General features: G+C 42.3%; 1 protein-coding gene across 1 annotated transcript in view; it reads left to right on the plus strand.

The window, feature by feature from the left end:
* LOC144685849 (PH and SEC7 domain-containing protein 2-like) overlaps positions 1-24,912 on the plus strand; it is a 225,679-nt gene that overhangs the window by 115,390 nt on the left and 85,377 nt on the right. Inside the window, exon 7 of the mRNA XM_078550800.1 lies at positions 10,599-10,657. Within this exon, the coding sequence (XP_078406926.1) occupies positions 10,599-10,657 (59 nt within the window). The remainder of the gene's footprint in view (positions 1-10,598; positions 10,658-24,912) is intronic.

Below are 24,912 nucleotides of genomic sequence, written 5' to 3' on the forward strand. Positions count from 1 at the left end.
GGAGCAGGAGTAGGCCACTATGCCTATTATTAAGGATGAGATTTCAGAATACTTGGAAGTGCATGGTAAAATAGGGCAAAGTCAGCATGGTTTCATCAAGGGGAGGTCATGCCTGACAAATCAGTTAGAATTCTTTGAGGAGGTAACGAGCAGGTTAGACAAAGGAGAGCCAATGGATGTTATGTACTTGGACTTCCAGAAGGCCTTTGACAGGGTGCCGCCCAGGAAGCTGCTCAGTAAGATAAGAGCCCATGGTGTTAGAGGCAAAATACTAGCATGGATAGAAGATTGGCTGTCTGGCAGGAGGCAGAGAGTGGGGATAAGGGGGTCCTTCTCAGATGGCGGCCGGTGACTAGTGGAGTTCCGCAGGGGTCAGTGTTGGGACCACAACTTTTCACTTTATACATTAATGATCTAGATGAAGGAACTGAGGGCATCCTGGCTAAGTTTACAGATGATACAAAGATAGGCGGAGGGATAGGTAGTATTGAGGAGGCGGGGAGGCTGCAGAAGGATTTAGACAGGTTAGGAGAATGGGCAAAGAAGTGGCAGATGGAATACAACATGGGGAAGTGTGAGGTCATGCACTTTGGCAGGAAGAATAGAGACATAGACTATTTTCTAAATGGGGAGAGAATTCAGAAATCTGAAGGGACTTGGGAGTCCTAGTCCAGGATTCTCTCAAGGTTAACTTGCAGGTTGAGTCGGTAGTTAGGAAGGCAAATGCAACGTTGGCATTTATTTCGAGAGGACTAGAATATAAAAGCAGGGTTGTGCTGCTGAGGCTTTATAAGGCTCTGGTCAGACCACATTTAGAATATTGCGAGCAATTTTGGGCCCCGTATCTCAGGAAGGATGTGTTGGCCCTGGAGAGTGTCCAGAGGAGGTTCACGAGAATGATCCCAGGAATGAAAGGCTTAACATATGAGGAACGTTTGAGGACTCTGGGTCTATACTTGATGGAGTTTAGAAGGATGAGGGGGGATCTGATTGAAACTTACAGAATACTGAAAGGCCTGGATAGAGTGGACGTGGGGAAAATGTTTCCATTAGTAGGAGAGATAGGACCCGAGCGCACAGCCTCAGAGTAAAGGGAAGACCTTTTAGAACAGAGATGAGGAGAAACTTCTTTAGCCAGAGAATGGTGAATCTATGGAATTCATTGCCACAGAAGGCTGTGGAGGCCAGGTCATTGAGTGTATTTAAGACCGAGATAGATAGGTTCTTGATTGGTAAGGGGATCAAAGGTTACGGGAGAAGGTGGGAGAATGGGGTTGAGAAACTTATCAGCCATGATTGAATGGCGGAGCAGACTCGATGGGCCGAATGGACTAATTTCTGCTCCTATGTCTTATGGTCTTATGCCCTTCGAGCCTGCCCCACCATTCAATAAGATCATGGCTGATCTGAAGATCTGAATGTAACCTCAATCCCACATTCCTGCCTATCCCCAATAACCTTTCATCCCCTTGTTAACCAATAATATATCTAGCCCTGCCTTAAAAATATGCAAAGACTCTGCTTCCACCACCTTTTGAGGAAGAGAGTTCCAAAGACTCTCCTCTGAGAGAAAAAAAATTCTCCTGTCTTAAGTGAGTGACCCCTTATTTTTAAACAGTGACCCCGAGTCCTAGATTCTCCCACAAGAGGAAACATTCTCTCCACATCCACCCTGTCAAGATCCCTCAGGATCTTAAAGGTTTCAATAAAGTCACCTCTTACTCTTCTAAATTCCAATGGATACAAGCCTAACCTGTCCAGCCTTTCCTCATATGACAACCCACCCATTACTGGTATTAGTCTAGTATACCTTCTCTGAACTGCTTCTAATGCATTTACATCTTTCCTTAAATAAGGAGATCAGTACAGTACACAATACTCCAGATGTGGTCCCAACATTGCCCTGTACAACTAAAGCATAACATCCCTACTTTTGTAATCAATTTCCCTCACAATAAATGATAACATTCTATTTGCTTACCTAATTAGTTGCTGTACCTGCATACTAACCTTTCGTGATTCATGCACTAGGACACCCAGATCCCTCTGAATCTCAGAGCTCTGCAATCTCTCACCATTTAGATAATAAGCTTCTTTTTTATTCTACATGCCAAAATGAACAATTTCACATTTGCCCACATTATACTCCATTTGCCAGATCTTTGCCCACTCACTTAACCTATTTGAAGCCTCCTTACGTCCTCTTCACAATTTACTTTCCTACCTATCTTTATGTCAGCAAATTTTGAAACCATTCCTTCGGTCCCTTCATCCAAGTCATTTATATAAATTGCAAAAAGTTGAGGCCCCAGCACCGATCCCTGTGGCACACCACTCGTCATATCCTGCCAACCAGAAAAGACCCATTTATGCCAACTCTCTGCTTCCCATTAGCTAGCCAACCTTTTATCCATGCCAATATGTTACCCCCTACACCATGAGCTACTATTTTCTGCAATAACCTTTGATGTGGTAGCTTAACAAATGCCTTCTGGAAATCTAAGTACAGTACATCCACTGGTTCCCCTTTATCCACAGCACATTTGACTCCTTCAAAGAACTCCAATAAATTGGTTCAACATGATTTCCCTTTTACAAAATGTTGACTCTACCTGATTGCCTTGAATTTTTCTAAGTGCCCTGCTATAACATCTTTAGTAATAGCTTCTAACATTTTCCCTATGATAGATGTTAGGCTAACTGGCCTATAGTTTCTTGCTTTCTGTCTCCCTCCCATTTTGAATAAAGGAGTTATATTTGCTATTTTCCAACCTAATGGAGCCTTCCTTGAATCAAGGGAATTTGGAAAAATTAAAACCAAATCAACTTTCTCACTAGCCTCTTCTTTCAAGACGTTAGGGTGAAGTTCATCTGGACCTGGGGATTTGTCAGCCCGCAGCCCCAACAATTTGCTTAATACCACTTCCCTGGTGATTGTAATTTTCCTAAGTTCCTCCCTCCCTTCCATTTCCTGATTACAGCTATTTCTGGGATGTTACTTCTGTCCTCTATGGTGAACACGGAAGGAAAATACTTTTTTAATTCATCCACCATCTCCCTATTTTCCAATATCAATTTCCCAGATGCACTTTCTGTAGGACCAATGCTCACTTTGTTAACTCTTTTCTTATTTAAATATCTATAGAAATTCTTACTATCCATCTTCATATTACCAGCAAGCTTTCTCTCCTACTCCAGTTTTTCCCTCCTTATTAATCTTTTTTGTAATTCTTTGTTGTTCTTTATCTTCTTTCCAATCTTCTGACCTGCCACCCGTCTTTGCGTAATTGTATGCCTTTTCTTTAAGTTTGATACTGTCTTTAACTTTTTTAGTTAACCACGGATGGTGGGCCCTCCCCTTGGAATTTTTCTTTCTCATTGAATGTATTTGTTCTGTGTATCCTGAAATATCCCATTAAATGTCTGTCACTGAACCTCTATTGGCCTATCCCTTAACGTCATTCGCCAGTTCACTTTAGCTAGCTCTGCTTTCATGCCCTCATAATTGCCCTTATTTAAGTTGAAAGCACTAGTTTTGAACTCGCTCATTTCTCCCTCAAAATGAATGTAAAATTCAATCATGTTATGATCACTGCTCCCTAGGGGTGCCTTCGCTATGAGGTAATCAGTTAATTCTATCTCGTTGCTCAATACCAGGTCTAGCATAGCCTGCTCTCTGGTTGGCTGCAGAACATGCTGTTCTAAGAAACCATCCCGAAAACATTCTGTGAACTCCTCATCTACGCTACCTTTGCCCATCTGATTTTTCCAGTCTATATGTAGATAAAAATCCCCCATGATTATTGCTGTATCTTTCTGGCAAACTCCCATTATCTCCTCTTTTGTACTCTGTCCTACTGTGTAGTTACAATTAGGGGGCCTGTACACCACTCCCACAGTGACTTCTTGTCTTTATCATTCCTCATCTCAACCCAAACCGCTTCTACATCCTGGTTTCCTGAACTTGGGTCATCCCTCTCTAACGTGCAAATACCATCATTAATTAACAGAGCCACCCCTCCGCCTTTTCCTAACCTCCTGTCCTTCCTAAATGTCACGTACCCTTCAATATTCAGGTCCCAATCTACGTCATCCTCTATGTCTCTGTAATGGCTATCAGATCATACATATTTATTTCTATTTGCCCTATCAGTTCATCAGTTTTATTTCGAATGCTATGTGAATTTAGATACAGAGCCTTTAGTTTTGTCCTTTTATTATTTTTGTAGCATCTAGCCTTATCTGCTGATTTACTCTTAGAATTGTACTCTCTGTCCCTTCCTGTCAGTCTGTTTATCTTATCCCATATTAATACCTTTCTTTCTTACCTTGTCTCTACTCTTTGGCTTACCGCATCTTCCCAAATTTGATCTCCTGCCTCCACTATTCAGTTTAAAACCCTCTCTACACCCCTAGTTATGCAGCTCACAAGGTCACCAGCCCTAGCACAGTTCAGGTGTAGACCATCCCAATGGTACAGATCCCACTTTCCCCAATACTGGTGCCAGTGCCCACGAACTGGAACCCACTTCTCCCACACCAGTCTTTGAACCACCCATTCATTTCTCTAATCTTATTTGTCCTATGCCAATGTGCATGTGGCTCAGGTAATAATCCAGAAATTATTACCTTTTGAGGTTCTGCTTCTTAATTTAGTGCCTAGCTCATCATACTGACTATGCAGAGCTTCCTTCCTCATCCTGCCTATGTCGTTGATACCTACATGGACCACGACCACTGGATCCTCGCCTTCCCACTGCAAGTCCCTCTCCAGCCCTGAGCAGATATCCTGAACCCTGGCACCAGGTAGGCAACAAAGCCATCTGGACTCTCGCTCTTTGCTGCAGAGAACAGTATCAATCCACCTCACTGTACTGTCCCTTACTACCTTTTGTTCCTTTTTGCTCCCCCCATTTGGATGGCTTCCTGTACCATGATGCCACGGTTAGCTTGCTCATCTACCCTGCAGCCCCTGTTCTCATCCAAACTAGCCGACAGAACCTCAAACCTCCTTGCCTCTGGGTCCCCTTACCTGCCTCACTCGCAGTCACACCTTCCTGTCCCTGGCCACTGACCAAATCAGAAAACCCTACCCTAAGTGGTCTGAGTGCCTCCTGGTATAAAGCAACCAGGTAACATTCCCCCTCCCTGATGTGTCGCAGAGTCTGCTGCTCAGTCTGCAGCTCAGCCTCCAGCTCAATGACTCTGAGCTAAAGTTCCTCAAGCCACAAACACTTACTGCAGATGTGTTCACCCTGGATCACAATGTTATCCAGGAGCTGCCACATGCTACAGCCTTGACACAGCACCTGTCCTGCCATCATTAATGTGTTTTAAATAATTACTTAATTATATTAATCACTTATTTATGTTGCTTTCTTATATATTTTATTAACTTTACCACCAACTTGTATACTATTTTAAGCCTTATGGATAGAATAGAACTTTACTACTACCAGATATAGTGGTTAGTCTTAAGCTTGAGTTAGTGAGGATTTAATATTAATGCAAGTAAGTGTAAATCAGAGTAAAACAAGCTAAATGATTCAAATCAAAACTGCAGTTAAAACTGCTAATAACTGGCAAATCACTATGTGATTAATCACTGTAACTCATTACTAATTTATGTAAACTCTACCTAAATCCACATATTTAATAAATTTAGATCTCAACTGACCAATTTGTTTAAGAAATAAATTATAGATAACTAATTTAAAAATTAATTAATTAATTTATTTATAAAAACATGGCAGTGCAGGTAGTGTGTCAGGATTGTAGTCTCTGGAAGTTTCTGGACAAGACTGTTCCAAACTGCACATCTGCAAGAAATGTCTGTGCCTTGAACCTCAGTCATTGAGCTGGAGTCTGAGCTAGAGACAACGTCTCATTAGGAAGGAAGAGGAATTGCTGGATAATTTACTCCAGAGTACAGTCACATATCAGAGGAAAGCACAAGTACAGGAAGAGGAGAGTATGACTGTCAGACAGCCAGGTAAGGGAAACATAGATGAGGTAGTGAATAAAGTCCAGCAGACACTGCTGCTGTCCAACAGGTAGAAGATACTTGATACCTGTGAGGATAGGGAGATAACTGTGGGAAGGACAGCCAGAATGCTGACTGTGGCACTACGGAGCAGAATGCTGCTGAAAGAGAAGAGATGCAAAGTAGCAAAGCTGTAGGGAATTTTGTAGCCAACAGAATAGATAGTATTTTTTGCAGACAGGATCCAGTGTCCCGAACGGGTAAGGGACATCTCGAAAGGGCTGGAAAAGAATTTGGAAAGGGAGGTGGAAGATCCATCTGTTCAAACCAACAACATAGGCAGATTTCTACGAAGGGAGCATCAGGATTTAGGAAAGCAGGACTTCTCATAATATTGCCTAAAGGTGTGCTGTGGAAGGGAGGGGCTACATTTAATGGGAGACTGATACCACCACTGGGGCAAAAAGGAGCTGTACCTTTGGAATGGGCTGCACCTAAACTGGGCTGTGGCCAAGGTCCAAGAGGAAAGGATAACTAGAGCTGTAAATAAAACTTTAAATTAATAACATGGGTAGAGGGGAGCTTCTAGGATTACAAAAACCTAATAAAGGAACCAGAAAAAGAAAGGAAAGGGCAAACTAAAGGAAGGAATGAGGATAAAAGAAATGGCCAAAGATTAAATAAAGTTAAAGAGCATAAAGGTAAAATAACTACTTAACACAAAAAGAGAGGTATAATAAATAAACTGTTGAAACTGTTGGATGTCAATGTGTATAGTATTCAAAACAAAATGGATGAACTGGAGATAATTTGTACAACTGATCTAGATATTGTAGAGATGACTGGAACATGGCTACATAGAGAGCAGGATTTGCAGCCAAAAATTGCAGGATAGAACACATTGGGCAAAATTTTACATCTCACGGGTGGGCACACGCTCGACCTAATGGGGAGTAAAATAGTGCGTGATGACATTGGGCGAGCATCCTGACATCATTGTGCCCTTGTGCGATATTTTGGTTGGCAGCAGCGCACCTGCCGACAGTTAAGAGGCCTATTAAGGCCATTAATCAATTAATTTAATCCTATTTTTCTCTGCCCATCCAACCTTACGGTTGGTGGGTAGGGCAAATAGGTCAGGTGGCTTTTGCATTTTTGTGGAAACCAGAGATTTCAAACAGTAATTAAAAAGAATAAAAATTTTGAAACATCATTATTAATATGTCCCTGTTCATGTGACTGAGTCACATGTGGGGATGCTTCCCTTATTTTTAAAATCTTTATTTTTCATTTTAAAATTCTTCAGCTCCCTGAGGCAGCTCTGTGCCTTCAGGGAGCTTTCATTGTGCCCACCCCTGCTGTTGGGCAGACGTCAGCGCTCGTGCTCCTCCTGCCCTCATCTCAGCAGCGCTGAGCGTTTCAGTGTGTATTTCACGCTGGCTGGCCGTTAATTGGCCAGCAAGCATGAAATCATGGTCGGAGCCCAATCGCAGGCAGCAGTCCGTCTCACAGCCATCCCCGAGCCCGCCCGCTGCGCCTGCCTGTTGAAGGGAAAATCCTACACTTTGAAATATTTTAGGTGGAGGAGGATGGTGGTGTCACAAATGAAGGAGCTCTTAGTGCCATCAGTGTGTAGGGGAATCCCCTTCATAGGAATGGTCATGGCCCTGCCTCCATTATTTCAATTCATGCAGATTCATAATAGGGCCAATGAGATGAGGGACCAATGACCTGCTGGCCTGCTGCTGGGAGGCCATGTGCCAGTGGCTGCCAGTCTGCTGACTCAGCAGGGCACCAGTCTGACACTGAGAATCCCAGCGGCATCTGCACTTTGGCACTAAGTGGATCCTTTATTGACCCGAATTGGCAAGTCACCACTGCCAGGTGGGTAGCCGCTGTTGCTTAGAGCCTGCCCCTGGCAAAATTGCTAGGAAGCAGGCATCCATCGGGGAGCTAACTTGCCGCACAATTTTTACATTTTTCTCCCAGTCCTGCCTCTAAACTCACTTCTGCGGGCTGAGAAGATTCTACCTTCCAAGATAGAAAAATAGTGAGAAATCTCTAAAAAGCAATCAATAGAGTTCAAGAGAAATGTATTCCACTAAAAGCCAAAAACAAGCAAGCTAATATTGCAGCACTGTGGATAAATAGAGAACAAAAGGGAAAACTGGATCTAAAGAACATACTAAAGGAGTGGGGGATAAATGAAATGTGAGAAACTTAGGAGAAAAGTTTTTTAAAAATACCATCAGGAAGGCAAAAAAAAATCCAAATTAAATTATCAAGGCATGAGAAAGAAATGATAATATATGCTATAGGCACACCAATAACTAAAAGAAAATTAAAGTATGAATTAAAAGATGAGCAAGATAAACTGATAGATAATAATTGAGAAATGGCAGAAGTATTTAATAACAATTTCACTTTAGCTTTTAACGAAGATAGCAAAATAAGACATTTCACAAGAGGTTGAACTTAAAAAGAATATTAATACAGTTGGGATAGAAAGGGGAAAATAATTGACAAATTAGCAAACCTAAAAGAGTATGAAGCCCTAAATCCTGATGGTATACACCCAGCAAGGCATCTCCACTGGTGCTGGACAGAAAATCAGAGATACTGCTGATCGGTATCATAGTGTGCCACATAATACTAAGCTCATCTTGGAAGACATGTGCAAGTGTGGTACTCAAGCTGACCTTCAAGGCATCATTTGAATTAGAGGTAGCTGCCACTCCAGCATCCTCCAGTGTAATTACTATGCCCTCCTAGCACCTTGTTGCTGCTGTTATGATCCAAGCTGATTGTACTGCTGGACAAGCCTGATCCCAGGTTGAAACCCAGCTTGACAGATCTAACTTTCATTTTTTTGTTTAGATACGTGGAGAGTGACTACTGAACAGTCACAGGAGTCAGTTGATGAGCTTTTAGCAAAAGAATAAAACATTTTATTTAACAAGAAAAGATGACCTATATTATAATACTCCTTCACCCACAATCATACCTTTAAAGGTATATACAGATTTGTAAGGATAACACAAGTTACAAAAGCTATCTTATACTCTAATGTTCACAGTAAGTACACGGTCCATGTAAACCAATAGGTGACCTGTAGTCAGACACACCACACTCTGAAACCAAGTGACAGATGCCATTCCAAACAGATCCTATGAATCTCTCATCAGCTCCCCCCAGATGCTTGTCACACTGTGAACTAACCAGTCTCACTGAACTTTGTCTTTCACATGAGGGTCTCCAATCTCCACTCTCCAAGAACTCGTTTTGGAATTTTCTCCCAAACCGATGCTTTCTCTCAGACACTTTCTGCAAGGGTCCAGCTCCAGGGTTTCGAACTCTCCTTCCTATGTTCCTCTCTGCTGGGTCACCACGTGCATTCAAACTTCCTTCCGTACACACTCTCTCAAATGCTCAGCCATGCCAACAATACACCGCTGCTTCACATGCCCATAGTAAAGAGCTACAGACCTTCAGCTATCTGTTTGAACCTTCTGACTTCTCACAAGCTGTTCTCAATTTAAATTTGCTTTCTGAAGTTTGAAGCTTGGAGCCTTCCTCTACTCGCTCTTAACTTCACTTAACAGGACCTTCTCCAGGTTCCTGTCATTCCTTTGACTAGAAGATCTTTACTTGGGACTTTCTCCTGTTTCTGTCTCAATCCTTGGCCTTGGAACCTTTCAGTTCTTTTGGGAAATCTGCTCTCACTCTGCAGTTCCCTCTCTAATTGTCCAGTCTCTCTGGAGTCCTGGCTTCAACTGAACTTTGGTTTGGGATTAGCTATCTGACCCTTCTAGGCAGCTTCTGCTGGCAACTGCCTCCGGCTGAACTCAAAACTGCTTCTTCTAGTTTTGTGTGTGTGCGTGTGTGTGTGTGTTGGGGGTGGGGGGGGGGAGGGGGGTGTTGGGTGTGGGTTTACCCCTCTGGACCCCTATTAGGCAACAGCACAGATTTTTCTACTCTTGTGTTTGCTTCAACTTCTTCTCAAAAGTCATAAAGCCCATTAGAAATGCAGGTATATAACTGTTTTAGACATATTGTCTCCCTCAAAAATGAAACTAAATCCCAGGTTTCACCTTTTAAAGTGAAACTAAAACTCAACTTGACCTTTTCTTAACACACAATACAGAAATACAAATCAAACTTAAATTTTAAAGCTAAAACTCATTCCTAATACTACAAATACAAATATGACTTACTTAAACTGTCTCTACTTCCTAACACTGCAGAAATCTACTAGACTGTCACTCTCTTTAGGATGTTCTATAGGTTGTGTGAAAACTCCTGGAGTGTGTTGTCAATGCAGGTAATGAACTCCTCTAACTTGTCCATTATCTCAACCACACAAATGGAAAACCATCTCCACTGCCTCTATATGAGATCAATATTCTCTAAGCATTGTTCTTTTGAAGATCATGCCACTGAGATCACAATCACAATTAACCTTGGAATACAGCATAACGTTGTTACCAATACTTGTGAGCATTTCCCATGCCATGATCTGATCTCAATTCTGCACCAGCACTAGAAAATTTCTATTATAGTATTTTATTCCAATTTGTGCAAATGATAGTGATAATGATCAATTTTTATTTTTTAGATGGGGTCCATACACTAACTTGTGCACTGATGCTTTTGAACACAGACCTTCACGGGCATGTAAGTACGTTTAGTTATTTTACAGATATGATGCTCACTCTCTTGTAAGAATTATGTATTAAGAATAAAAATTTTGGAAATAACTACATTTTAATTTCAGAAGAGGGAAATAAACCAAACAGCATATAATTTAAATAAATTGACCACATTAACCATTTCTCAGGTGATGATTACAAATTATCATTTTTGCTTGATTAAATCTTATTATGTGCATTAAAAAATATTTTTCAAATTCATGCATAATGATTCTTCTTCACAGCTCATCCTTGTTTATGTTAAATATAACTTCAGAATGAGAATTAACATATTTATGAGTTCCAATAATAAATAAAATTGTAAGCAGGATCTTCTCACCTTAGTTCCTGCCAGAGTGGCGAGATAATTTTTGGGTTGGGAATCCAGAGATAATTACCTTTGAGGTTCTTAATTTAACCCCTAACTGCTCCTACTCCCTAAGCAGAACCTTTTTCCTAGTCTTATCTAAGTCATTCATACATGACCACAACAGCTGGATCCTCCCCCTCCCATTGCTAATTCTTTTTCAGCCCTAAGCAGATGTCCTGAACTCTGGCACTAGGCAGGCAACGCGGCCTTCTAAACTCTTGTTCTCAGCTACAGAGAACTGTGTCTATCCTCCTTACTATACTATCTCCAATTACCACTACATTCCTATTTACTACCCATGTTTGAATGACTTTCTGTGCCAGGGTGCCATAGTCAGTTCGCTCATCCACCTTGCTTTCACCCATACAAGCTGTAAGAACCTCAAACCTGTTGGAAAATTGCAAGAGCTGAGGCTCCTCCATTTCCACCATTGCCTTGGTGGCTGAACTCACATGTTTGCCATGGCATCCTGTGGCAGAACAAGGGAACGAGCAGCCTTTTGATAACTTTGTTGAAACCACAGGGGTAGTACCATGTAGAATAGAAAGCGTACAAGGAAAAGCCCTCAGTTGCACAAAGGGCATTTATAACATTGTTAGTGTTCCATTGGTGCTCCTTATTTGAATAAAAGATGTTTTTGTGAACTAATTATTGTCATATCCTCTACTTTGAGGATTCCCCTAGTGACTCTGGTCAGTTTAATTTTGATGTATGGCATGAACTGCCTTGATAAGGGATATGGCTATGAATGTGATGTGCGGCTTGTGTCCGTAGGGAGGAGGTTTGCTGGTGTTGAGGTGGATTGGGAGTTTAGACAGGAGTCATAAGGAGATGCTTTCAATACAACCAGCACTTCTCTAGTCAAGCCTGCCTGGATGAGTGCATTGCGACCTTCTCTGGTGAGCAGGTTTGTGGCTGCAGGCACCAACAGCACTTTTAGAATGCTCCTTCTCCATCTCTTCATACTCCTCCTTCTCCTCTTCTGAGGATGTTGAGTGCTCTCCACCTTCCTCTGGTGCCAGCTCCCATTCACTCTACAGTGCCATGTTGTGAAAGGCACAGCAGCCCACAACAATCAAGGATACCTTGTTGGGGCACATTGAAGTGCTCATCCAGATAGGTCAAGGAACCTAATTTTGAGTAAGCCAGTAACTTGCTCTAATCCTGGAAGTGATATGACTCTAGTTGTACCTGATCCCCTGTGGTAGAGTTCCTTACTGGATCGTCAGTCAGGTCTTCAGTGGGTATCCCTTGTCCTGCAGGAGCCAACCTCTGAGGCTGCCTGGTGGCGAGAAAATCTGTGGAACTTGAGACTACTGAAGGATAAATGAGTCATGGCAGCTCCCTGGATTGTTGGCAGACAATTGCATAATTCTCTTGTGATGGTCACACACCAGCTGCACATTAAGGAGCAGAAGCTCTTGTGATTGATAAATACGTCTAGCTGTTGTGATGGTGCCTTCATTGCCACATGGTGCAGTCAATGACCCCCACCGCCGCATCCGCCGGGGGGAGACACGCCACAGCGGTGCCGTAAAATCTTGGATCACCTCCTCCTCAGAGATACAACCAACTGCTGAATATGTAGGCCTCTTGTCACAGGGAAGTCTCTTGTCACAGGGAATAAGATGAGACTAACTTCAATGGTATCCAAGATAATTGATATAGGTTGCACAGTCATTGTCCCCAATGAATTTAGTGAGTTTAGGCTGAAAGAACTACTGCAAGCAGAAACCTTTCTTTTTGGCTGACCACAGGCTTGCTTGTTTCACTCTTTATCCTGCTCATATCAGGCTAGTTTCACTCTATGATGAGTTCCAATTGTACACTCACCTTCTCCAACCTGGCGGGTTGCAGACACAGTGTTTAACCTGTGTGCTATTGGAAAAGAAGGGTTCTATGCTTAAAAATGCTCTTATTTGCCATTTAAAGTACCTCAGTTGTTTCCTGCGAGATCCATGGGGGTTCCTCAATGGACTCGCAAGCCATCCCGGGGTATGCTGGAAGGGATTGAGATCACATCAGGATCTTGAATAGACATCCTCTCTGGGACTTTCCTACCCCACATGCTCCCAAACCTGCCTCCACCCAGTTGGGAAAATTCTGTCTTGTATCTCTTCAATGGCTTTATCTTTTAATAGCTTTGATTATTTTTGAATTAAACCTTTTCCTAGATGGTGGTGCTTTACAGTAACTGTGGAGGTTCATACAAAAAGGACAAGAAATAATTAGCACTCACTTCATATAGGAACTGTATATTTTCCAAACAGAACAACTTAATATGTGAATGAAATACTGGAATATGAGTCAGTGAAGGACAGACTTTGCTGTGTAGCACCCATTTCTTAGGTGCTAGACAGCCTCCCAGTGGTTGAACATGGGGTCCAAGATATGCAAGCACAATGGCAACATGAAGTGAGGCAGATGCCACTTGATAAAAGGGGATGTGCACCTCCAGTAATGTGCAAAACAGACAAATTATGACTCCAGTCAGTCTGCTATGCTGATTTGACCCCAACAGCACCATTTTCAAACTCCATGTTCCAGCCTACACCCTGCCTTAATCCTGCACAACTGAACACATGTTAAATGAAATGAAGAACCACCCCCTCCCCCCACACCCCTGCATCACCACACACATCCCTCCTAAAAGGATTGTGAACTACTTACAGGTTAGTTGCTGGATTACTCCGTCTGGCTGCTTGTGCAGTTGTGCCAGTTTTTGAAGTTTTCCAATTCTTGGTTAAAGTTTGAATAGTCTACAGGGAGTGGTCTGGCTGGTATTGAAGTACATATTTTTTTTATTTAAAAGATTGTGCTGGCATGAGTGTCCTGATGGGGCTTTTTCTGGGAATTGAGCATGACTCAGAGAATGAAGAGATGCTGTGCAGGGTGGGACAAGCTGCTAGAAGTGGGCAGATGGGTGGAGGAAACAGAAGGCCATATCTGCTGAGGGTCCTTTGGAAGCTATTGTCTTACACCAATTTTAGCAAGGAACAATGCTTGAGATGTCTTTGTTTCACAAAAGAGGTTATGACTGAAATCTGCCAACTGCTGCAGCCACAACTGAAACCTCAAGGATAGTATTGCCTGTGGTTGTCAAGGTGACAGGAGCTCTTAATTTTTATGTGGCTGACATCTTTCAGGCTGATGCTGGGGATATAAGCAACATCTGACAGTTTGCAGTATATTACTGCATAAAAAGTAACACTGAAGCCCTCTATACACAGGGAGACAGCTTCACCTCATTCCCTTTTGTCAGAGACAAGCAGGCGGAATGAGCACAAGGGTTTACATGGATGGCAGGCTTTCCCTGTGTTGTCGGGTGCCATTGACTATGTATATTGCTTTGCATGAGTCTCATGTGACATTGCCCATTTTTGTGAACCGAAAGGGATTCCACTTGCTCAATCCACAAGGCACACTTCCAACTTGACCTGGAAGCAATACCAAAAGGAAGAAAGTCAAGATATGGACACTGTGTGGCCAGACACAAAGGAGAGCTGCAGACACAAAGAAGCACAGACAGAGGAGTTGGAGGGTAAAGGCCTAGACGCAGACATAAGGAGAAAGCAGACAGAGACGGAAAGAGGACCACACTGAATTTTTGTGAGAGGAGGAAACAAATCTCTCTCAGGAAGAGGTCAATTTTTCTATTTGGCTAAAAAGGAGACAGGAGTTCTTGAAAGCACTGTGCAAACTGACTGAAAAGGTCTAAAACTTGCGAAGCTTTATGAATAGGTCAGAGACATGAAATAACTGTATATTTTCCCAGAAGTGGCCAGACTGTGAACCAGAAGGTTATTGATTAGTCAGTTGAAAAGGAACTCTGGAAGGCAACACCAACAGAACTGTTGTGACCCAAAGGAGAGAGGGTTTGTAGAAGTGTGCCTTGCTGATGATAATCGCACTCCTGAAACTTTGAGGTGAAAGCTGTTGTTGGATAGGACTCCTAACCTATCGTGTGAATAAAGAACACTGTACTGTGGAACTCTGTTGCTATATAGTGCTACGTGTACAAGATGCACCTTTGTTATCTCGCCTATTTAAAGTGAAATTTGCCTTTCTATTTGAAGTATCATTTGCCTGTTAATTCATGTTTAATTTGCATTGGTTCCAATTCGTGTTCAAGTAAAAGCTACAAAAAGATGAAATTTTGTTGGTAATTTCTTCTTTGGGAGTCATTTGTAAATTTGGTTATTTTGGTTTATGGTTCCCCCCACAGGGATCATAACGCTTGTTCTATCTTTTTTAGGTCCAAAATGGATGACCTCACATATGCCTAAATTGAAATCCATTTGCGACAGTTTTGCCTGTTCACTGAATCTATCAATATCCCTTTGTAATTTTATGCTTCCATCTACACTGCTTACAATGCCACTTGATGTGTCAATGGCAAATTTTGATATGTGGCTTTCTATCCCATCATCTAAGTTGTTAATAAATAGTGAATAGTTGAGGCCCCAACACAGATCCTTGAGGGTCACCCCTAGTCACATCCTGTCAATTAGAGTACCTACCAATTATCCCTCCTTTCTGTCTCCTGCCAGTTAACCATTTCCTAAACTGGGCCAATAATTTGCCTTCAATTCCATGAACTTAAACTTTAGCTAACAGTCACAGAATCACAAAATTTTAACGGCACAGAAGGAGGCCATTCGGCCTATCGTGTCTGCACCGGCAAATGACTTCAGGAAGTCCATCAGACGCTGCAACTTGGTGTTTTCCATAGGTTTGGTGATGGGGATGACCTCTGTTGGAAAGGATGGGCTCCAAGGTTTGGGAAAAGCTAAGTGCCAAGTTTGTGTTGGTCCTCTCCTTGCTCCTTGAAATTGAGCACAGGTTTTTTTCGCAGGCTTTCCATTACACTAATTATTTGATTATGCACACCCACAAGCCTTTGCCTGTAACCTGGTCCCTTGAAGTCCTCATCCGACTCTTCTGCAGCACAATTAATATGCGGCCTCATCCTTAGGGGAATTGGCTCCTGAGCTATCCTTCCCCCCAGCCCTATTTCCTGCACACTTGTACCTGGTGTCTCACCACATGCAGATTACGCCTCTATCGTAGCCACTAAAATATACAGAATGTCAGTATCTGACCTGGTGGTTGCAATTGTCAGATCTGGTGTCTGCTCATTTTCACTGTCTTCTTCCTCTTTCTCCACTGACTGGAAAGGTTCCAGTTCTTGGCTATCTGAAATTTAATAGAGGCAATGGTTTGCTTGTGGTAATGGAAGAGGAGAAAGTGATAAGTGTGTGCTTGCACCATCTGCAAGTTGTAACTTGAGATTCTGAGATGAAGGAAAAGTCTGATGAGACTAAGAAGATTAGATATATAGACACCCTCAGTGGCCATGACCTCAATGATGCCCTTTCCCATAATGGCCAGCACTGCCTTCATGGGGTTTAAAACATGCAGGCACGCTTGGCAACCTCCTGTTCTTTGCTAAAAACAAAAAGCTAAAAGCTACTGCGGATGCTGGAAATCCAAAACAAAAACAGAATTACCTGGAAAAACTCAGCAGGTCTGGCAGCATCGGTGGAGAAGAAATCAGTTAACGTTTCGTTTGAAGGGTCGTGAAGACTCGAAACGTTAACTGATTTCTTCTCCACCGATGCTGCCAGACCTGCTGAGTTTTTCCAGGTAATTCTGTTTTTGTCCTGTTCTTTGCTGCTGTCTACTATGCACCACTTCCTCCTGCAAGAAAAAGGGAAATGTATTAGTGAGTATTCTGCAATATGTTTAGGTAATGTGGCTGTTTTGGTTGAATAGCTGCCAGTATGTGAGAGTTGTGAGTGCGAGGCTTGTACCAGTGCTGTGTGTGAGAATGAAGTAAAGGATATGAATTTTAGGTTTCAGTAGCAATTGACAGCAATTGTTTGGAGCTGGGCTATGTGGGTGTGGAGGATTGAACAATGGGTGCTGCTCATGATGCAAATAGTAGGATATGCAATTTGAAGATGAACTCATTTGCCTTGATAATTCATGTCAGATCGTTAAACTTCTTGCACTGCATCCATGTTCTTGGAACAATGCTCCTTGTATTGACTTCCACTGCTACTTGTTTCCACTGCTTCCTGAACATATATCTGGAGAACATCTTACCCCCTGCAGATGCAATACATCACTACTTCTTTCCACCTCTTCCACCAAGACCTCCAGTGCATTGTCTAAAAATCTTTGTCGTTGCTCTCTCCCATGTTCAGCCATTGCTCAAAGTATTATAGCCCAAATTGACTTTTGAACGATACCCACAGTGCACCTTCCCTCAAACCAGTGCAGTCTGTCTTTAAGTAGCTTTTGCCTCTTAAGGCTACAGCTGATTGTGCAACCAATGAACAGCTGTGCAACCAATGAACAGCGCAGGGACTACTGGCTACATATAGCAGTGATCTAAAAGAGCAGAGAGAACCGATTTATCATGCTACCTGCCAAGCAATGAACGGGTGCAGGCTAATCATGTAGTGTAATCTCCTTGCCTATTTTCAGGAGTTAGTCAATTTCTTCTCCCCAAAAAAGTAAATATGTCGTAGAGATTCCAGAAAAATAGCTGTTCCAGAGGATGCAAATTAATTTGTTGTACTCTGTTCAAGGAAGACAGTGATGATGAAGAAATTGAAATAAGAGGTAGGATTTTCTTGCCCACCACCCAAAGAGTCAGTAGGAAAAGCATCCCCTCCGATCACAGTAGCCCCAGAGGCATTTAAATTTGCTGGAGACAGGACTTCCTCACTCAGGCGAAAATCCCACCTCAGAGAGCTGTCAGCCAATTTGATTGGCCAGCAGCTCTGTGGTCCAGCAGCGCCAGTGGCAGTCGTGGCCAGGACTGGAACTATAAGCAGTAATCAGATTCTAAATTCTGGAGTCCAGAACCAAGTAAGTGCAGGAGGTCTCATGGCAAGGAAGGGAGGTGAGGTTGGAGGGGGTAGGGAGAGAGGGTGGGGGTCCTGATGGAGAGGCTAGGGAGGGAGGGAACACTCACGGGGTGGGGGGGGGAGATAGCAGACCTTCAGAGGGAGATACAAAGTGGAAAGGGGGCATTTGAGGGAGGCGTTCCCCTCTTCACACCTGACGCCCAAGCAGGGTGACCTGCCAAGCTCCCTCCCTGTCCTGAACCCCTCCCGCCAGCCTCAAAATTGAGCCCAGGGTGGGAAGCAGCCCATAAATAGCCATTAAATGGCAATTAAGGGCATCAGTTGAGGTGAGGATGGGTGGACTGGCCGAGACCTCGCCCGCCCCATGTAAAATTGTGGGTGGGAGGGTGGTAGGAAGGCCACCTGGGAAATTTTACGGGCCCATAGGACCTAGGAACATAAGACTTGGGAGCAGGAGTAGACAGTTCAGCTTCTCGAGCCTGCTCCACCATTCAATGAGATCGTGGCTGATCTAGTCATGGTCTCAATTCCCCTTTCCTGTCTGCCCCCCAATAACCCTTTCCTCCCTTGATAGGAACATAGGACTTAGGAGCAGGCTTAGGAGCTGCAAACCCGCTGGTGGGGGACCATATTGTCGTGTTTCACGAGGAACAACCCACATCTGGATTTGATTATTGTAAATAATTGGGGAATAGGTGGTCTTGTGGCACAGTGGGTAGTCTCCCAGCTTCTGAGACAAAGCTCTAGGTTCAAGTCCCGCTGCAGGACTTGGTGGCTAAAGAAGGTGCGTTCATAACGGGGCCAAACAGGTATCAACTTGTAAATCCTTCCAACATATGCCAATGGCAGGCAGTAAGAGCAGGATGGAAACCATGTGATGGAAAGAAATTGGAGTCTCTATCTTCACTGTCCATAGCTCCAGACTACAACATGCATGTGCAAGTATACATTGCCACAGCCACTCAGACTCTTTGGGATGTCAGTTGGCTGGGCAATCATGTGGATCAGATTGGTGCCAACAACATGGGGTTCTTGGAAAGGGACCTGGAAATGACAGTAGACTTACTATTTTCAGTTTTGGAAAATATAGGGAAGCAAATGGAATATTGGAATTCATAACCAGATCAATGGACTATGAGTCTGTGAAAGTTCTAATGCACTGGTCAATCCACACCAATCCATTTGTAGTTTTGGTGGAGGATATAAGAAAGAATAGTAGGAATGATCTCAAGGGGAAAGGGGTTATGAGGAAATATTAGAACATATTAAAGTCAAAAATGTTATAATGATACTGGATAAAAGCACAAAAAATTGTAAGATATGTAGGTAAGGTGAACCCAAAATATTACTTTAAGATGCGTCACACCAATAGGTCAAGAGGATATCAGTTTAAATTGTGAAAAATTCAACCAAAATCTAAGAAAAGTGTATTCCCTTTAATGGATGATTAACATTTGGAATAATCTTCCAGTTAAGAGTGCAATTAAAATAACTTAGGAGTGTTGCAAACAGTTGAAAGCAAGGCTGAGTAAGTGGAAATATTTTTGGTAGAAGCTCCAATAGGTCAAATGATGTTTTCTCACCTCAGGTCTTCTTATGTCTTTTGCTTTTTATAATGGGTATCTTTAATGCTTTGCAGGATGGGAGAGAAGAGTTTGTAATGATATGTATACTGTCTCACGCTTCCTAGCATATACTTCCAACAATCTTACATAAACTTGATACTTGTAACCTGTTGTGAGCCTTGTGCAGTAGGGAGTATGTGACATTGCATTGGTATTCCCTGGTAGCCTCCACTAGACCTGGTAACCTTCACTAGGGGAAATTCTACCAGCTGCATGTTCGATACTAACCTTTTCTTTTGCCTTTGTATCCTTTCTGATTTCCTGCCTTGTCCTGGATCCCATATTTGGTGTCTCAGGTGGTAAGTGTAGTTCTGCTTAGTGCATGATCTTTGAAGTTAATGCAACTATCTAATTCTTTCCATCTCATGAACATTCACTTCTTCTAAATTCCATAAAGTCAACATATTCCATTTACGTTTGCTGTTAATGAAATATTCCATGTTCTGTGACAATTTAGCTGGGCAGCAGAAACATTCCTGTTGAATCAAAAGCACTATTGTGTTTTTGGTTCTCAACATTGGCCGGAAGTGCAATCTTAAGTCAGACACTGTGGTGTTCAGGTCATTACAAATTTTCAGGTCAAGTTACCACAATTCTCATGTATCTCTGCAGGGTAGAAAAATAAAGCCATAGAGAAATCCTTTACTGGAAAATAATAAGTTAGGACAGATCTCTAAACTGTTCCTAAACTGCAGCAGAACTAAAGTAGCTATGTTACTATTATACAATTTAATAGCAGACTAGTCCTTATGTAAAATTCTGCTGTAATTATGTTTTCTTGAGAGTAGTAGTTATTTTTGAGGACTTCTCCTGAATTGTATTTGAAGTTCTTTTGATTGCCCTCATACATGTTAAGAAACAATGGGCTGAAATTTCCCCCTGTTGGGGGTGGGGGGGGGGTGGTTTGTGCGGGGGCAGGCGGGAGTAAGCACGAACCCGATCAGTGCCCCCGATCGGGTGTGCGCTGCCATTTTACGGTGGGTGGGTCAATTAAGGCCCGTTCAGCATGACTCTCGCCCAGAAATGATGAGCGCTCCCTGTGCAGGCAGGGGGGGATTCCCTGAGTCAGGACCTGCGCTCTTTCATGCATGCACGCAAAAGAGCGCAGAAATCCGTGCCTCAGGGAGATTAGTTAAAGTTTTCAAAAGCTAAATACAGAAAAGAAAATATTAGTGTCACATAGTGGCAGTGTCACATGAGCTGGGGCATGTCAAGGAACATTAACGGAAAACTTTATTTAATTTATAAAAGCTTCATGAAACCTCATCCCGCCCGTGGATGAGGTTTCATGAAAAATACAAAGGCCACCTGGGCTCATCGCCTGCCCACCAAGGTTGGATGGGCAGATCATTTAACTATTTTAATTAGTTTTTAACTGGCCTTAATAGGCCTTTGATGGTTTCGCCAAACTGAAAATCTAAATGACGCGCAGTGACGTCGGGACACCCGCCCAACGTCACCGCGCGTCATTTTACACGTTGGCAATTCTTCCCAATGTTCTTCTCAAACATTTATGACTCTTCCCCCTTAGTAGAAAACGTAGTTATTGGTGCTACTTTTGGCAGCATTTACATAAATTTTATGCTGATGAACTAAAACTCCAATTGAGACAATTACTAGGCATTGTAGGAACAGAATAAATTAACTCATGTTATAACAGCCTGTATGAATGCATTGGTTACCGCACAACATTGATCAGTGAGCTACAGCTACACAATTTGTAATGTGCGCTTTTAACACAGTAATTTACATTTTTTGCTACTGTCATTATTTGTTTTGTACACAATCCACACATGTGCACTGCTTGTTGGCTATACCTTTATATCTAATACTCATCTCAATTCTAAATTGATCTGTTTCTTTTATTTAGTCACAGAATATTTAATGTTACAGGAGACAGTTATCTGATTCATTCACTCATTCAATCAATATCATTCATTTTCATTCTCCTGCATGATGCAATCTAATTGATATTTTAATTAATTTTCCTTTGAGCATAAGTGTAAGAACTAAATTATTAGACATGCCAAAATAGCTGCCTTTGTGAAAGATACTTCTTTACATTTGTAATTTGGTTGAATGTGAAACTTAAGTTACCGTATATACATTTCATGTCAATGTTTGTTTTCAGCTGTAATTTTTCAGTTAATTTCTCTAACCTCGACAGGTTCCTGTCTTCATGACCACTTTTTCCCAGTGTTACTTATAATTTCGAACTGAAAGGGTTGACCAGATAAGCATAGGCTTCAACCAGCACCCTCTTATCTGCCTTCCAACATCTGGAGGAGTGGATTAGAGTAGATTTTCAAGTTGGTGTATTTATTGCGATTATCTGCTTCTCATCCTTGGTGGGCAAAAAATCTACCCTGGTCATCATATTGGAGATGTTCTGCTGCTCTACAAAGCAGTGCGATCTTATAACTGAAAGTAGTGTTTGCATCCCTTGGAGGACAGTTTTGTACGGATTTTTTAAATACATTTTTATATATATTTAATACATCCTTAACCCTTTATTATCTGCATGTAATAAAGAAGTACACTTCCGTTTAACATTGCATATAATTAGAACTTAGTTATGTTGAAATGTACCCATTTTAAAGAAAAGCTTCCAATTGAAAAAGAACTGAAAAATTCAAAATACTTTTGTTTCATAACATTTCTAAAAAACTAATGATATTATTGATGAATTTCTACCATGTTGAAAATGGGAGTCCAGGTACTATGATGATGATATTGGAGTGATTTATTTCTGACACAATCTGTCCACCATTTTGGTAGCAAAATACAATATTGTGAAAAATAACTTTAGGGTGGAATTTAATGTAGATGTTGGGGGGTCTTGCCTGCCAGTTGAAATATTGGATGGCATTAATTGCCCACTGAAGGAAGGCCACCACGTGCTCTCCTGCCCCAGACTTAATCATCCCCATCTGCCACCCTTCCATCTGATAAATGCCATCATCAATCCCAAACTTGCCTTGGGGGAGGGCATTGACTTCCATCCTTAGTTTTCAATTTCTTTGCACTACATTATAATCATCAAAAGTAGTTTTGGAAATGTTCTATGTCTTTAAATCACAAATTTCATAGTTGCAAAGAACAATCAGTACAAAAGAATAAATGAGCTGGTCAGAATAAGTGGGGAATATTTTCTAGTTATGGTTCTTTAGTGAAGGAATATTGAGATGCCAAATGAATCATATGTGCTAGTTCGATCTCAAGATTTTCTGAGACTAGACCCATTAGTTCTGTACAACAAACTTCTGGCCTGGTGCTGATAATTCACTGGTAGAGTGGGATAAATAATGTACAGTGTAACTCTTAAAGATGCTAATTATTATTTAAAGAAGTATTTGTATTTTAACATAGATTGTAGTGAAATGGTTATGGATGGCCTTTAGGCAGACTTGTATTGAACTATGCTGTTTGAAATTCAATTTCCACGGTTAGCATATGTACTACAGCTTCAGGTGTAGATTTGGACGGGTGTTGGGAGCACATTTAGTGAGAAGTTGCGTGTAAATGAAATTTAAAGGGATAACCTCAGGTGAAAAGGGAATGTCATAGGAGTGTGACAAAATTCGGAAAGCCTTTGCCGAACCTTAAAAACCATCTCAAACTCTTAACAGCCTTTTCTAAGACTCTAGGTACAGGGAGCTAGAAGGAGAATGCAACCCCCAGCTGTTGGACTGCTGCATCACTTGCCTGCAGTCTTGCCTGAGGTGGTTGCACAAAAGATTGCCCTCCCCATGCCTGCAAGAAAAAAAAAGGAAGTTTCAGACAAGTGCTGACCATTAACACCACTGGATATTCCATCTCTATGCTGCATGGTAGCTACAAGTTTCCCTGCAGCAGATGGCACAGTCCTACATCTGCCTTTTTTTTAAACTTATACTCTGATATTTCCATGTGGTCATTACCTGCATCCTGTATCAGGATTTGTAGAAATGTTTGGCGGACTAATACCTGGAATGGGAGGGTTGTCTTATGAGGAAAGATTGGACTGGCTAGGCTTGTATCCACTGGAGTTTAGAAAAGCAAGAGGGTGACTTGATTGAAATACATAAGATCCTGAAGGGTCTTGACAGGGTGGATGTTTCTTCTTGTAGGAGAGTTCAGAACGAGGGGTCACTGTTTAAAAATAAGGGGTCACCCATTTAAGACAGAGATGAGGAGAAATTTTTCTCTTAGAGGGGAGAGAGTCTTTGGAACGTTCTTTCTCAAAAGGCGGCGAAAGCAGAGTCTTTGAATAATTTTAAGGCAGAGCTAGATAGATTCTTGACAAGCAAGGGAATGAAAGGTTATCAGGGTAGGTGGGAATGTGGAGTTCAAGGGCAGAATCTTGCCCTTGGATGGCGGGTGGCCCCACCGGCTTGGCGGCGAGTGGGCAGTCGACCCCCGCCACTGAAACGGGGTCTGCCGCTTTAAGTTATGCACTTCCTGTGGGGGAGGGATTCCCCATCTGTCAAAGTGCGCTCTTTCGCATGCGCGCGAAAGAGTGCACTTCTCCCTGAGGCAAAGTCCTGTCTCAGGGAGAATACTGACAGTGGTAAAAACTTTAAAAATAGAAACATTAAAAACTTATTAACATGGCCCCCTCATGTGACAATGTCATGGGACATGTTAATAAAGAACACATAAACTTTATTATTTTTGTACAAAACGGACATGAAACTTCATCCCGCCAGTGGATGAAGTTTCATGAATAATCAGAAGCCCGCTGCAGCTCCTGGCCTGCCCGCCAGCCTTAAGGTTGGCCGGGCAGGTCTTTAAGTACTTTAACTAGCCTGTCAATGGCCTCAATTGGCCATTAACAGGTCGGCGGGCGGACAGCTGATTTCGCTGTCCACCCGCTTTCCCAAAAATTTAAATGGCCCGGGATGAAGTCAGGGATTCCTCCCGACGTCATCCCACGTCATTTTCCCCTCGGCGACCGGGCCCCGCCCCCAAATCGCCAAGGGGGAAATCCTGGCCCAGGTAACAATCAGATGAGCCACAGTCTTATTGAATGCCAGAGCAGACTTGAGGGGCCAAGTGGTCTACTCCCGTTCCTAGTTTATGTGTTCATATGTAAATTAGCCAACTATGTTCTTACCTTTAAAATTGGAATGTCTGTCCCTAATTAGCCAATATCTTAAAGCATTAACTAATCACATTCCTTGATATATTCTCTCTCAGTTTTCTTACAACTGACTGAGTCTAACTAGTTTTCCGCCTTAGCCTCAATCCATATTGTGAGCAAGATGTAAAACTTATTGCCCTCCAGCCTAGAACCTATTGCTGCTATTTCACCACCAACTTCCCTTAGTATTTGGAATGGAAGTTCTCTATGCCGAGTAATTTACCAACTTCCAGGGCTGAATTTAAT

Source organism: Cetorhinus maximus, chromosome 10 (genome assembly GCF_964194155.1).
Source record: "Cetorhinus maximus chromosome 10, sCetMax3.hap1.1, whole genome shotgun sequence".
NCBI classification, from domain to species: Eukaryota; Metazoa; Chordata; class Chondrichthyes; order Lamniformes; family Cetorhinidae; genus Cetorhinus; species Cetorhinus maximus.